We start from the raw sequence: 15,540 nt of genomic DNA, 5'->3' as shown, positions 1-15,540 counted from the left end.
TATTGTAAGAACTCTGGCTTCTGGAATTTCCTGAGTTTTGAGTGCCTGACTTTAAGACTTGGTACTGCACCAAAACGAAAAATTTCTTTATAAAGAGGGAACAAAACACAGCATATTTTCTTTGGGATTTTTCTAAATGTTTTTTACTTCCTCAGTACATCATATAAATTGCCTAAGCACAACCTTACACCTCTTTGTCTAACATTGGCTAAACAGAGAGATAATAAGGAGGCCTCTGCAAACAATAATGTCATACACCATATTGCAGAGCACAGTGTGCTCCAGCTAGCTAAACCTGCTACTTTTCACCTACTTTCCATCTGCTGCTCTCTCTAATCCTCATGCATTAGGGCATGCCAATCTGTTCTCTAAATCTTAGTAGCTCTTTGGTCCCATAAAATTCAGACTTAAGTGAAAACGCCTTTAAAAATGTGACACGCAAAAGTGGATGTATGATTTTGTGAATCTGGACAAGGCACTTTATACTTTCTGTTCTTAGCTTTGTATCCACTCTTGCCTCTTTTTCTGTTTAGACATAAGCTTTCCACTGCAAGAGCTCTGTGCACACTTCTGACTAATGCTAAAGCATCAAGGCTACCTCAGAGTTGGTGCACAGACTGCAGGTGTCATAATCTCCAGAAACTCAAACTCTACCAGCTGTCTACCTGATCCTAGCAGCTTCCCTGACTTCCAAGATATTGAGAGGCACTGTAGGCAAGCCTCCTGTACTGTTATTTCCTCCTCTGCTTAACATGGAAGGAGGCCCAATACAGACTCCTACAGTGCAAGAAAGAAAAGAGGAGGGTTAGTTTTTAGCCAGGCCAACACTCATTTAATGGGGCACACCATTTATTTTCCCCAAGGACAATGTCACTGTGGACACATTATGCGCTTGTCATGCACCTTACAGAAAGGACCCCCAGCTGCTGCAGCTCAACAATGAATCAGGAACACACTCAGAGGCAAAGTGGGGTTGTGTTTGTTTTGGGTTTTTATGGATTAATTGAAAGTACAAAACCCGCTTGCTCTCCTTTTTTTTAACTCTTTTTTTTTTTTTTTTTTTTTTTTAATCAAATAGCTTCTGTTGGACCTCATACATACATAGCTCAGACATACAACCAAAGAAAACATCATTGTTATTGCTGTTTACATATACATGCAAGGCAACCTTTAAACTGGTTTAAAACATGTTCAAGGGCTTCTCTCCTTGAATATCATCAGAGTCCTTACAGCAATAGTGTATAATCCTCAAATGCGCTTTGTTTTATTGACACAGAAGATATAAACCAGACTAGAAAGTGGTCTTAGAATCGATGTTTATTGTGTGGGTCCCACAAAAAGATATGAAAGATATCTGATGCACAATGCACATGGTAAATGAAAACTAGAAGTTTGCTTCTGTACCCAATCAAAATAGTATACAGAGCTACCAGAAAGAAAATAAGCCAGGCTGAAAAGAAACTTTATAAGCACAGAAGCTGTCCTGCACAAAGAGCCAAATGCAGCATATGTTCTTCTAAATCTCATCCTATTTTGAGGAATTTAATCATGGATAAGCCTTTTGCTGCCACCTGTACAGAAATCAATGTACAGAGTACTTCAGGGCAGTGAAAATAAGTAGGATACTGAACAGTTGAACTAAAAGACATGAATCAAACCAGGGATCCAAGCTTCTCCAAAGTAAAATTTTACGGACACTTATCCTTGCAGATGGCAAGTTTAATTGTTGCTCAGTAACATTCATTTTCATGTGAAATATTATTTCAACTTTGGCCTCTCATTTACCCAGTATAGAAACTACACAGGCATAAGTGGCAGGTGTCAGAAAACAAGCCTGTGGTAGATCCATGGAGTTGTTTCCAGAGCTCTGGAGAGACTTCTGGTGTGATGAGGGTGCTCACAACCCTCTTATGCTGAGATCACAAACTTTTTCTCTAAAAAGTACGGTTTTCCTGCCTCAGAGGCATGCCAGAGCAGCGTTCTGGAGGACTACTGACATCTGGTGGTCACTTCACTCCAAAGAAGGCTAAGTCCTATATATTTTATTTTACTGTGACTTGATCAAATTACATTTTACAGGTGGTCTGACAGAAATACATGCCAGGGAAGCATTAAATTACAGGTCTTACTCTGGGTTTATTAACTTAGTGGAATTTGATAGCCTCAAGTAAACGCAGATGAACTGCAACACACAAACAACGAACTCAGTTAAAGCTGCCAGCACATTAATAGTATTGTTGGATTAAACCCACTCTAGAGATAATATAGCTTTTCTAAATAGAGCATATTTAATTCAACAAGTTCTTGAGAACCACTGGATCATGAAATAGAATTATATAAAACTGTCTTTTTGACAAATAAAAAAGTGCATTTTTTCCTAGGTAAGATGTTTCTTATTACTGAAAATGAGTAATGAGATTTAGGTCTACTTCTGCTAGACAACTAGCACAATATTCAATAATAAGCAGGCATATTCAACAGTTTTATTCATATTGATAGGTGTTAGATGGTGAGACTGCCCAGACAGAAACTGCCTCAGTTCTCTCCCACAAAGATGATCTTCTTGGCACCTAAATGCAATTGTGCAGAGAGACCACAGCCACCAGCACTGGACCAAAAATGTCCTTAGGCTTTTAGCACTGATTGTTGATAGGCAAACACTTAAAGCTATGCTTTGTCGATTGCAGCTATGTACACTTGTAAACAAAACTCTGAGGCTTTCAAACATTCCACAAGTATACAAAAGTCTTACTAAACTCTCATGAGAATTTACAGCCCTTCCCAAATGCTTTTGTTGCTGCAAAATGATTCAAAGTCTACTTTCAGGTAAATATGCACTTTTTGTTGAAACGGAACCTAATTATTAATTAGCTAAAACTAATAAAACTCACAGCATCTGTTGAGCTGTAGGAAGCAATCAAAATGTTTTTCTACACCTTTCCTCCATGTTACAAGAGTGCAGTTTTGCAAAAAATCAGCAGTACAAATCGTCTCCAAACTTACTGTATTCTTCACTTACTATCAATACGACCCCTATCTGTAAGTAAGCACAGACATCATCTGCTTAATTATTACTAAATTTCAGCTTTACCTTCAATCTAATCTACCTACCCAGACTGACAGATAGTGAACTATTTTTAATTACTTATTAAAAAAGGCATTGCTCTACATGTGTTTCGTAGTAGCTGTGGCACGTTGTGGGCAAGCATTTTATAGAGACGTGTGCAATTGCTAATGTTGCCAAGAAGTGTGCAAAAAATAGCCAGTGCTCAGAGCGAAACAGGAAAGGGTACAGGGGACACTCATATGGAGGCAACTGTATCAAGCCACCTCAATGAAAGCAGCAAATGTGCACCAAGATAGTTTGATTTAATTCTGCCAGAGTTTGTGGCTGAGCCCAAAAGGAGTTTGAAAGACAAGTGTCAGATGTTTTGCCCCCATTTGTATTTCAGCAAAATTCTAGTATCTGTTGTCCAGGGATGCCTCTGGAGAATTTCACTTGTGTGGTGCAGAAATTACTGATGTTCTTACCTGTTTCAGGTCTTTTCCTGTACTGATGCATGAACATACACTGACAAAAGTGGCTTCTTAAGATTACTTTTTAACGCATTCCTAAAGATCCAACTGCAAATCAATAGACAATAATCAGTACAGAGAAACTTTCTCCTGTACACAACAGGCAAAAACTAAATCTTACTCTGTGCATTTAAAGTAAGAGCTATTTTCAGTGTTTTAACAATGCTGGTTTCTGCACAACAATGCATTTCATCTACAGTGAAAAGCTGTCACATTGCTGCATATCTGATAAATAAAAGCATTTTAATTAGGTCAGCTACTGGGTAAAGGAGACAATAACCACTTTAACAAAGCACTGTCACAGTTATAGGCCCTTGGCTGAAAAGAAAGTCTCTTCTTTCCTTTGTCATCCCCCCAACACATATTTTTGAAAAATATCTCAGTGTTGCCAACCCAATTACACAGCAGCAGGAGATGATTACTCTGTGACAACGTTCTAATTCACAGACATAATCGCTCTTCAACGTTTATATTTTATTGAAGATATTTTCCTGGGGGGTAGAGATGCCCTTCACTCACCACCAGGGATAGACAAGGTCTAAAAATAATTTTGCCTGGTTCTAATCGATAGCACCATGTTGGCAAATCTCTTCCGCAGACACAGGAAAGCAAGATAACCCACCCCTGCCAGCATGCTGACCAGCAGGGTGGTGCCAAGAACCCTGGGAGCCCTTTTCTTGGCCACACGGAATGCTGTTGGCAGGACAGCTGAGATTAATATATTGTTGACGTGTCCCAAAACTTTGTAAAATGCTTTTCTCTTCACCACACGCTCATAATAAGCTTCCAAGTTGGGCCTCTTTCCATTTCCCCAGTTTCTTCTTGCTAATCCCAGGAACTTCAGGCGATGTAATGTGACAGCAAGTGACACATCTGCCAGACTGAAGAAATCACCACAGAGCCAAGGCTGATTTCCATCTTCTAAGAAGAGATAAAACATGAAGCATTAGGAACTAATGGAATATAAGCACATTTAGTTAATGCTACTTCAAAGTACCTTCTAATAAAGAGCAACAACACTTCAGCTAAAATGTGACTTTAATCAATGAACGTTTTACTAATCCCTGTCCACTCTTTGCACAGCACTGTAGTCTTAGGTTCAGGAGCCTGGCCTACATTTGTTAAGGAAAAAAGCTCCACATTCCAGGTTCATAAATTAAAACCCACAGTAAACACTTATTTTCCTCAACTACATTTCTCAAATCTGGATTAAATTAAACAGGATTGGAAAGGAGGAAAGCAGTTTAGCTTTTACTGAAAAGCTTTCACTTGTCTGAAGAATTTGCCTGTGTCACTCAGCTCTATGGCATTCACTCAAGAACTAACTCCAGCTAACTTGTTGGAGGTTTTCAAGTCAAAAAGAAATGGATCAGATGACTGACTTGCAGCAAACATATCGGCCCAGTGATTTGAGAGAATTTGTCTACCTGTCCCTCTTTTGTGTCTCTTAGACCCTGAATCATGGGGGTTTTACACTGAGATGTTTGAGGAGTGACAAATATTCACACTGCTCACCACTAATGAGGAGCACAGATGGAGACCCTAGGTACCCTCTCCAGTCAAAGGAAAGAGGTGAACCTTCCTGGGATGGCTCAGAGCAGGCGCTGCCAGGCATTATCACACTTCACTGTCAGGGATCTGAACCACCACCACCTGAAAGGGCTGACATGCACTGACTACACCAAGAGCTTTTGAAACCCAGGATATGAAAGTTGATAGCCAGCACAGCTATCACAGCTGCCAGCATAAGTACTCTCTACCAGCCTAGATCTCAAATAGGGAGGACTACGCTCTTCCTGTCTCATTTGGAACTTTTGCAGTTCATCCCACACAGCAGGCATGCAAAAATGCTGGCATGAACACTCAGCAGCACCCCTCTGGAAACAGAGAAGTTTTGCAATCTCCTTTCCAACACATTTTCCATCAGAGAAGAGCAACAGCTTGGCACAAATCTGGTATCAGTTCATTTTGACTAGTTACACAGGTCTGGAAAAAAAGGCTTCGGTAGAAAAGGAGTGTATCCTAGGCTGCTGAAAGGATACCTGGGAATTCATCCAGTGCATTAAATAAGATGATGGAAAAGACCAAAGAATCTATCCTGTGTGAAAGAAAGATGCCTGCAGTGGCAGCAGTAGTAGTTGAGGGATTCAAGCACTTGCAAGAGAAGCATAAGCTCTGGCTTTGACCAGGACTTGGAGAAGCACAGATCACAAACCTCCAAAGGGGGAATACCTCAGACAAAATTCCAAGAGGCAATAGCCCCATGTTTTACAAAATCCTGTAAATTATGATCCCAGAAGTTTTCATAAGCTCATCAATACTGTATCAATTGGCTCCTTGGAAAGACTACTTAGCAGAGAAAGGAAAGGGGCTGCTGGAAGTGGTGGCAGATGTAGTTTGCTGAACAAAATCCTTCCATCCTTTATGAGTTAAAATATTTTCTGTGACTCCCTCAATGTTGAGTCTGTAGAAAATTTAATCTAGACTTTCAACTGCTGGTTCAAACCTACAGTTGTGATAGTAAACAGTAATTATTACAAAAGCTATTTATAGAGCTAGATGTAAAAAGTTATTGATTTGAGCAGATGCAGTTGATATTGACTGATGCTTCACACAGTTCCCAGTGAAGTCACGGGGAGGACTCCTATTAGCATGACTGGGAGCTGAACCACACTGTGAGTAAGCAGAAGGCTAATCCCATTTAAATAGAATTTAGGATGCCGACATGGTTAAGTGCCTGTGGGTATAGACCAGGGGGAAAGTCAGCATTGCAGATGTCCTTTAGGAGTGTGTTACAGATGTGCTAGTTACCATGAAGAGGCAGATAATGCATTCTGCAGGAGGCTGGCAGAAGTCTCAATTTCCAGCCCTTGTATTTGGGGGGGACTTCAGTCTCCCAGATGCCTGCTGAAAATACAACACAGTGGAGAGGAGGCAGTCTAGGAGATTCCTAGAGTGTGTAAAAGAAAACTGACTCTCAAATGGAGAAGGAGTCAAGGGTAATGTGGTGGTCAGTGGCCACCTTAGGCACAGCAACCATGAAATTATGGCATTTTCAGTTCTGGGTGAAGTAAGGAGAGTCACCAGAACTGCCACTTTGCATCTCTGCCAGGCAGACTTTGGACTGCTTAGGAGATTGACTGACAGACTTCCTTGGGAGTCAATCCTGAAAGGCAAAGTAGTACAGGAAGGATGGGCAAGATTTAAGGAGGAATTCTTAAAGGTACAGGAACAACTTGTCCCCATACACTGTCAAGGAAAAAGACCAGCCTGGTTAAACAGAGAACTTAGGTTGGAACTCAGGGCAAAATGGATTGTGTCTCGCCTCTGGAAGGAGGGGGGTAACTACAAGGACGTAATGAGATTATACAGGAGAAAATTAGGAAGAAAGTCAAACTGGAATTTAATTTGGGCATGGCAGTTAAAGATAACAGGAACATTTTCAGTAAATACATTGGCAGCAAAAGAAGGGCTAAGGAGTCTCAATCCTTTGCTGGATGAAGAGGGAAACATAGTAGGGGATGAGGAAAAGGTCGAAGTACTTAATGCATTCTTTCCCTCAGACTTTAACACCCAAAACCATGGTCCTTAGGACATCCAGCTCCCAGAGCTGGAAGTTGGTGATGGGGAGTTGATGAAGCCCCTGCAACCCAAGAGAAAATGGTTAGTGACCTGCCATGCCAGTTAGACACTCACAAGTCCATGGGTCAAGATGGGATGTGCCCAAGAATAAGAAAGGAGCTGCCAAAAACTTGCCAATTATTTCAATTATTTACCAGCCATCCTGGTTAATCACAGAAGTATCTTTGCCTGGAAATTAGCAAATGTAATACCCACCTACATGAAGGGTCAGAAGGAGGATCCAGGAAACTATAGACCTGTCATCCTGACCTTAGGTGACTGGGAAACATCACGGAGCAGATAGTCCTGAGTGTCACTACATGGCATGTGCAGGACACCAAGGGGAAAAGGCTCAGCCAGCATGAGTTTACAAAGGCAGGTCTTGTTTGACCAGCCTGACCTCCCTTCCATGAACAGTGACCCACTTGCTAGATGAGGGAAAGGCTATTATCTAGACATCCGTAAAGCTTTTGACCTGTCTCCCAGAGCATTCTCCTGGGTAAACTGGCTTGGATGAGTACATTCGTCATTGAGAGAAAAGCTGGCTGGATGTCCAGGCCCAGGGAGTGGTGGTGAACTGAGTAACATCCAGTTGGTGGCTGGTCATAAGTAGGGGTCCCCAGGGCTCTGTATTTGGGCCAGTCGTTTCTAACAGGATGAGTGTAAATGGCCTTAAGTTGCGCCAGACAAGGTTCAGATTAGATATTAGAAATGTTTTTCAGTGAAAGAGTGATCAGGCATTGTAATAAGTTGTCCAGGGCAGCAGAGAGCAGGATATAGTTTAGGTGTGGTTATGATGGTGCTGGGTTGACAGTCGGACTAGATCATCTTGAAAGTCTCTTTCAACATTAATGATTCTGTGATTCTGTGAAAAATTTGACTTTCATTTGGGTGGAGGCAAGTAAACAGGACTGCTTTCCAAAAGGGTGAGGGAAGAGAGTTGCCTAATGATTAGAGCAATTATTCAGATTGCTTATTCTGCATATACCACAAATATCAGCAGAGTGTCTGCACAAGATTATAATAAACCTGTGTTAAATATTAAGGTTGTGACCATTATAATGAACTGAAGCCTCCACCTATAACATCAACATTCCGTAGTTAATTTTTTTCTAATTTTGTTGATAAAAATACTAAAAAATTGTGCAGCTCATTATACTCATTTTGCTGAAAATGTGATGAAGCACTCTCACGAGACAATGAGAACTCACTGACTGGAACAGTAAAGTAAGCTAGTATTTAAAACAGTATTGATCCCTTCTGTGATGTATAGATCAATATATACTAAAAGTATCAAATCTGACACATTAAAAATTGTTTTATAATGGTGGTGTCAACAAGTTTACTCAATATCCTCAAAGAGAAATATAAACAGGATTTAACAAGAAAAATTCCTCACCTGGTGTTTCCTCATTTCGCCGCTGCAATTCGGTCTCAACCTGATCCAAAACTTTTTCCAGTTCATCCAGTATTTTCTTTAGGTATTTTATATTATCATGATCCAGCAGTTTAGACTAAATAGACATACAGGTTATTGTTTTAATAATCATACCGAATTTGTACTTTTATCAGAGAAGCTTATACTTAGGATACTACAGTGTTTATTCATAAAATGTGATTATTTTGTCCATATAGTCAGCTGGATACTACATGGACACTGGTGACAATTCAGAAAACAGAAGAAAACTTTAGAGATGCCAGATATTAAGATTTGCCTACCCCTGCAGGGTGCTCAACAGCCCAACATCAGCACTGATGTATACTTACCTTTGGGGTCAGTGGGACCAGTCCAGTACTTCAGCACACACTTGAAGTGTGTAGCTGATCTGAAGACAGACTGTTTCATGCCTTGAAGGGTTAAACCACTGCATGACATTACTGGTAATGACAAGTGAAACAAATATTTATATTGTGATGAAAAAATCTAACATTAACAAGCTCATAATAAAGGGGCCCATACAAAGGGTTTCTTACCTTAAGGCGCTTCTGTTTTGCTATATAGGCATCTTGAAGGTCTGGATTTTCTTCTGCAAGCTTCTTCAGTTCTGATTCTGTGTTACTTATTTGGCCTGATTTAAAAAAAAAAAAAAAAAGAAACCACAAGGCAAACAAAAAAATAATTACAAATATTAGATATCCAAACATACTCATAATGCAATCCACAGGAACCGATCAGTCACCTTTGTACATCATACCAAAGAAACTGGAAGTGTTGCTTCAATACAGCATCTGCACCAGGTTAGGATTTAAATACATTGCGCTTTGGAAAACTTAAATGATTTTGAAATTGACCCACCAAACCTTCAGCTCATCAGTTTGCAATGTAAAAGGCCCACAGTGAGATTTTTTTGTCACTGTACATCATAAGCACAATTTTACAGCAAAAGCCTAAATGCCACTGAATATGGAGCCAAGGTGTTTTCATTTAGCTAAAATGTGATGCCAAAGTCTATGATCTTTTCGGAAAGGTTCTTTAAGAACTGTGTGCATGTCCTAGAAAAATATTCATTACATGATTTAAAGAAGGAATGATGTGAAAAGTTTAGGTTGATTTTACTGATTTCTACTACACATGTATAGCCTTTTCCTTAAAAATGGGGCTTTGCTTGAAAATGCCGTACTTATAAATCTAGAATACCAGAAGACAGATTTATAGATCTTCTAAAAATATATACTTCTTATCATAAATCAAGAACAAAAGAGCAATTATAGAGGATGAATCACCTCTCGCTTGTACTTGATAATAAAGTCAAGTTACAATTAAGTCTGATAAATTAAACTGATTAAAATTCTTTCTAAAGAACAACAAACTCACTTTTATATACATTCATTTCAACATGACTGTGAAAAACGTCCTTCAATATAGTGTATGAAGAAATTGACGGATGTACTTATACAACTAAAATCTTACATATGTAATTAATTACTTACTTGGATTTGGAATGCATAAACATATTACACAACTGGCTCATGCCTTATTATATCTAGCAGTCTGAAAAAAAAAAATGTTTCAAGCTGAAAACTAAGCATCCAGGAGAAGTTTGAACATGCAGAAGAATTGTTAAGAAACATCCACAGGCTTTAAAAAAAAATGCTTCAAATCAAAATATGTAGTCTACATTTAAGCATAAAAAGATAAAAAAAATCTCAATTTAGATGAGCAATAATGTGAGCTCTACCAGTATGAATATGTGAAAACTGAGAACAATTTATACCAACTAGAAGCTCAAGCAGAAGAATACAAACAGCAAGAAAAGCAGAAGACAATGTTGTAAAGTGAAGAGTAATAAAAGCACTGATTATTACATTGTGAAAACAGAAAAACTATCCACAATGCCTATGAGTAAAGCACAGTTGTTCAATAAACAGTTAGGAACTGTTTCCACATTTGTGAAAAAACAAAACAAAACAAAACAAAAACAAAAACAAAAACAAAAAAAAAAAAAAAAAAAAAAAAAAAAAAAAAAAAACACCAGACAATGCACTGATTAAGAGAATAATTCATGTTCTTGGACAAGAGAGAGCGGCTTTAAATTGAAGGAGATAGATTTAGATTGGACATGAAGAAGAAATTCTTTCCTATGAGGGTCATGAGGCACTGGAACAGATTGCCCAGAGAAGCTATCTGGGAGGGAGTGGACTTCCCTACCCCTGGAAGTGCCCAAGGCCAGGCTGGATGGGGCTTGGAACAGCCTGGTCTAGAGGAAGGCGTCCCTGCCTACACCAGGGACATTGAAACTAGATGATCTTTAAGGTCTCTTCCAACCTAGGCCATTCTATGATTTTATGATCCTATGATTCTGTGTTACTTAAGTAACATCAATCATGGAACTGTACAGAAAATTAACTGCCTTCACTTCTGACAATGTAACAGTGTAAGAGAACTGATTTACCAAAAAATTTAAGGAGGAGGATAAGACATTTTGTTGGAAATATGATTTCTCAAACTGACATAATATCACCTTTTATATGAACCTCATCATGAACTTACTAACAGTATAGTTGTATTATATTTCAAAGACTCTACAGTATTTGACTTTGTTCTACAGAGCATTCTAAAACAGCACTATAAAAACCACTAACATTGACAAAAAAATCAAAGATCTCAAAATGTAGTTGCAAACAGGGAATCATGAACCAGCTGTGCTGTCAGGAGTTGATACTTGTCCTAGAACTACTTAGTTCTTTTGCAATACACAGAGGGAAACATAATGGCATCAATTAAAAGGTTGTCTTTTAAATGGTACAAAAGTTATCTCCAAAGACACCTCAAAAATAACATTTCCTCTTTCCCATTTTCTAATCACAACAAAATACACCAGCAAAAAAAAAAATATATGCAAAATCACCAAGGACTTTGACCAAAATTCATAAACTATGCTCAGTATTTTGTGTTTAAGGTGGACTTAAGAGAGAAGATGAATGTAATGCAGCAACCTACTAAGTTATAGACATTCAGAGGTACACCAGTACATACTACGGATTCTGCTGGTAGCATAGGCTGGAATCATGGAGTCCACTGTTAACTCGGGGTGCAGGATGCAGCCGTGTGTGTAGGCATCCATAGGCAAGGAGTCTAAAAGCTCTCTGTAGTGTTGCACCCTTGGATAATACATGCTCCCCTCTTCTGGCATTAATCTTGGTACTTCCTCTGCAAAACAAAGTTTAAAATAAAGTGAAGAAAAGAAGAATCATCTAATTGACCAAGGTTAATTCAGTTATGTCCAGCTGGGACAGGTGACACAGCCACAGGTAAGAAAGCTTCACATGTTCCCCAGCATAACTCAATGGTGTGATTACAGCTCAGAGAAATGTATGTTTGTAGTTCATTTTAAAATGTTTTGTAATTCCATTCCTATGCAGCAACCCACATAAACACATGTTTAAGAGGCTTTCAAATCAGAAAACCACACTCAGCTCTATTACATGCATCTAGGAACAGGTGACCGTCACATACAGCCCTATAATGCTCTCACAGTTGGGCACAGCTGAGACTCCAGGAAATTATTATGGCTGAAAAGTAACTGCTCCTGCAATGATGTAAAAATTACAATCCTAATCAAAGCATGATTTGAAGTATTCTTGCACATCAATGAGTTTTACCCTACCCTCGATCTACTTGGGCCCCAACTCCTTTTTTGACTAAAAGACAGCAGAAATTATGTTCACTCAACAACAAAGTTTTCTTCGTGCCTCAGAAATAAATCTCTGAAAAGCTGCACTAAATCCCTGAAATATAAAATGCTGCCATCTTCACACCTATACAAAACACATCTTTGCATTTCCTTCAAAAACTGAGGCAAATTTTTTTCTTGGTGTTTTGTTTGGATTTTTTAACAGTACAAAACCCTGCACGTCATCACTTTTAAGGCTTCTCTTCCTGCTCTTTTACCTCTTGATTCCATTTTGGCTCCAAAAATAATTTGCTCATTCTACTTCCATTGTTCTACAGAAGATTATTCTGAAATTAAGCATGTTTCTTCTTATCTCACAGAGACTCTGGACCTGCTCGACAAAGGCAGCCATGCACGAGTCATGCAAGAGTCAAGAGTCACGCAGCTCTGTTTCAGTATGTTATTTTTCATGGCAGTGTCATGCCAGCGTTAGTGCAGCACAATGCTGTCGCTGTTCCTGGCCTATCCATTCTTCCTGAAGGGCTAAAGACATAGGTTTTACTTATGAAGGTTTACTCACGAAGGTGCTGGAAAGCTTCCAGTTCATTTTAGAGGAACATGTTTTCGATCCAAAATGCTAACTATTAGGGAGAGCCTGGTTACTTGTGAGACTATGGGACTATAAACATTTTCTGCCCAGAAGGAAGAGTCCTGCGGCGACACAGCTGCTCGCAGCATTGCTGCCGGCTACGGGGTGAGGGGCAGAACCACATATTGAAATGCCTGCGGGATTACCATCGACAAACGTCGCTTCGAGGTAATCAATAATCTGCGTTGCCTCACAAATGATGTTTTCCCCATGGATCAGGACGGGTACTTCTCCAGAGGAGCTCAAGCGCATGAACCAGGGCTCGTTGTGCTCGCTCAGCGGCAGGTTCACATCGTGCTCCTCGCACTTCAGCGCCTTCTCGGCGATTGCCAGCCGCACCTGGAACGGCACCGCCAGGGTCACCCGGGCAGCATCCTCGCCCGGCCGCCCTCCCGGCCCCGCCTCGGCGCACCCACGGCCGCTCCCCTCCATCCCCCATCCTTACATCCCCCATCCCTCCATCCCTCATCCCTCCATCCTCCATCCCTCCATCCCTCCGCCGCCCATCCCTCCGGCCCTCCCGCCCCGCTGCCGCCGCGGGCGCGCAGGGGCTGTGGGCACGGCGAGAGGCGGCGATCTGGGCCCCGCGCCCCCGCCCATCCCTCACCTTCTGCGAGGAGAAGGACTGCGTCCAGTGGTACAGCACCAGCGGCGCCATGCCCTGCTCGGCCCGGCCCGGCCCGGCTCGGCTCGGCCCGCCGGGCGTGGAGGGGCGGCCGTGCCCTCCCCGCGCCGATCCGCTCTTGGAAATTAGCCGACGGGGATACCCGGGGGATGCGGGGGACACCCCCGTCTTTCCCCCACCCTCACTGCTCGGAGGACAGCCCTTCCGAAGGGGAAACCGCCTGCAAAGCCGTCTGCAGCATCCCCTAAGGAAGCGCAGGAAGATGGATGCGCAAGTAGGGAAGGTCACATGGCAGGATTTAGCCTTTTATATTTATCTGGGTTTTGTTTTGGTTTTTTTTTTTTTTTTTTTTTTTTTTTTTTTTTTTTTTTTTTTTAACTACCACTTCTAGTATGAATTTCAGGGACATCAGCAACACGCGCTTTAAAAAAGAAAAAAAAAATACCCAAACCATAAATCATCCTGAACTGGACTTTGTAGGCATAGATCCTCTATTGCAGAATGAGTCAGCAAGAAAGAACAAAGCTTTCAAATAACTTCTTTTGCCTCCAAATGTGTTCTTGCAATCTCAAGAAAGTTTCTTACTTATAATTTTTTTCTAGGCAAAATTAGAAAATCTAACAGTTTTGCAGGGCTTTTTTCTTTTTCCTTATGTGAAGCAAGGTCCTTGCTGAAAAGCATCCGATAACAAACAATGGCCTACATCATCAGGAAATGCCTCCTCTGCATCTTACACTGGAGATAATTTAGAAGATATGTTTGCTGATTAGAGGGTACATTAGACCCTCTCAGCAACAGTGTGCAGATTTTAGCAAACTAAAAAAAACACAGAGAGATTCCTAAACCCAGAGTATTGCACTCTTCATTCTGACTGCTCAGTTCCCAGAAAAGGCTACTACTTCAGGTAAGCCTGATAACTCAGTCCTACGTGCCATTTTTATGTAATAGATGAACCCCACAATCAGTATCTGAAAGATCTGAACCTAGTATGTTGAGAGCTGTATCTCAATAACAAGAACATTTAAGAGAAATTTTGACAAATGTTAAGCAAGGGAATGGATTTAAGTCACTGAGATAAGGTAATGAACAAACCTCAGAAATAAAAAGGTAAGAAACAAAAAGCCAGCTTCTAGCCCTGTACTGGTCATGGGAGTGGGCACAAGGACAGCCCCATGCCTTCCTCAGAGACCACTCCCTGCTAGAGTCACAAGTCAAAATAATCTCTTCAGAAGGTCATGCTGGATGAGAGGCTTCTCACAAATTCCAGCTGATCAGTGTTGGTAAATCAGCTGATGGTAAATCCCACATTTGAGGAAATTTGTTATTCTTCAAAAAGTTGAAGAATGTGCTTAAAATTGACACCAAGAAAGTAGTTGATGGCATTATAGCTGGATTTACTTCTCTTTATGACACATGTCTAAGGAAAGAGTGCTGGAATATCCTCTCATGCACAAGGGCTTTAACCTGTGACTCACCAATGCATAGATATTCTCACATGTCCCTGCCTAGGCTGCTGTACAACTGTTCCTCACAGCTAGGTCTCACAGTAACTCAAGGGAAAGAACTGGGAACTGTTCTTTTTAATTTACATGAACTAGGCACTCTTTCAGGTTTCCATTTGGCGTTTTTTCCTTAATTTTGTCTTTAAATCAAAATGCCATCATTTCATTAATTACCACATAGACCACTATTCTATGTCTCTTGGTACAGTTAATTGATTTAATACCATAATGTTTGTGTTATATTTTGTTACTTGGTTTAGATGTCTGGAAAGGCAGGGAAATGTATCTATCTTATAACACAACAAAGAAAGAAGGACCAGTGAGAACAGCATTTCAGACTTGTTCAGACAGACCAGCTGCAGTCATATACAGCTGTTTCTTCTTCCTAACCTAGTCATCCACATTGCTGTGGAATACAGAAAGGACAGTGACTTGTTGGAGCGGGTCCAGAGG

General features: G+C 40.5%; 1 protein-coding gene across 2 annotated transcripts; it reads right to left on the bottom strand.

The window, feature by feature from the left end:
• Positions 1–1,044: 1,044 nt before the first annotated feature.
• GDAP1 (ganglioside induced differentiation associated protein 1) lies at positions 1,045–13,788 on the bottom strand. 2 transcript variants are annotated; one of them, XM_066332503.1, is made up of 6 exons: positions 13,568–13,788; positions 13,107–13,299; positions 11,675–11,848; positions 9,172–9,266; positions 8,597–8,711; positions 1,045–4,497 (listed from the first exon to the last, which is right to left on the bottom strand). In XM_066332503.1, exons 1-6 carry the CDS (start codon positions 13,616–13,618, stop codon positions 4,115–4,117), a joined length of 1,011 nt encoding a protein of 336 aa, XP_066188600.1. In that variant the 5' UTR covers positions 13,619–13,788; the 3' UTR covers positions 1,045–4,114. The 2 variants fall into 2 exon arrangements, with proteins under 2 accessions (XP_066188600.1, XP_066188590.1); XM_066332493.1 differs by having other exon boundaries at positions 1,045–4,494; positions 13,568–13,631.
• Between the last annotated feature and the right edge of the window lie 1,752 nt (positions 13,789–15,540).

This window comes from Sylvia atricapilla, chromosome 1, assembly GCF_009819655.1.
Source record: "Sylvia atricapilla isolate bSylAtr1 chromosome 1, bSylAtr1.pri, whole genome shotgun sequence".
Taxonomy (NCBI): domain Eukaryota; kingdom Metazoa; phylum Chordata; class Aves; order Passeriformes; family Sylviidae; genus Sylvia; species Sylvia atricapilla.
The sequence above is the reverse complement of the archived record's forward strand: the minus strand, read 5'-3'. Positions and strand labels throughout refer to the sequence as shown.

Excerpts from the sequence above, each read along its gene's own strand:
- GDAP1 (XM_066332503.1), bottom strand. The coding sequence starts at position 13,618 with ATGGCGCCGCTGGTGCTGTACCACTGGACGCAGTCCTTCTCCTCGCAG. Across the intron at positions 13,300-13,567 it reads AGTCCTTCTCCTCGCAGAAG|GTGCGGCTGGCAATCGCCGA; the intron begins GTGAGGGATGGG and ends GTGCCGTTCCAG. Across the intron at positions 8,712-9,171 it reads CAAAACAGAAGCGCCTTAAG|TCTAAACTGCTGGATCATGA; the intron begins GTAAGAAACCCT and ends ATGTCTATTTAG.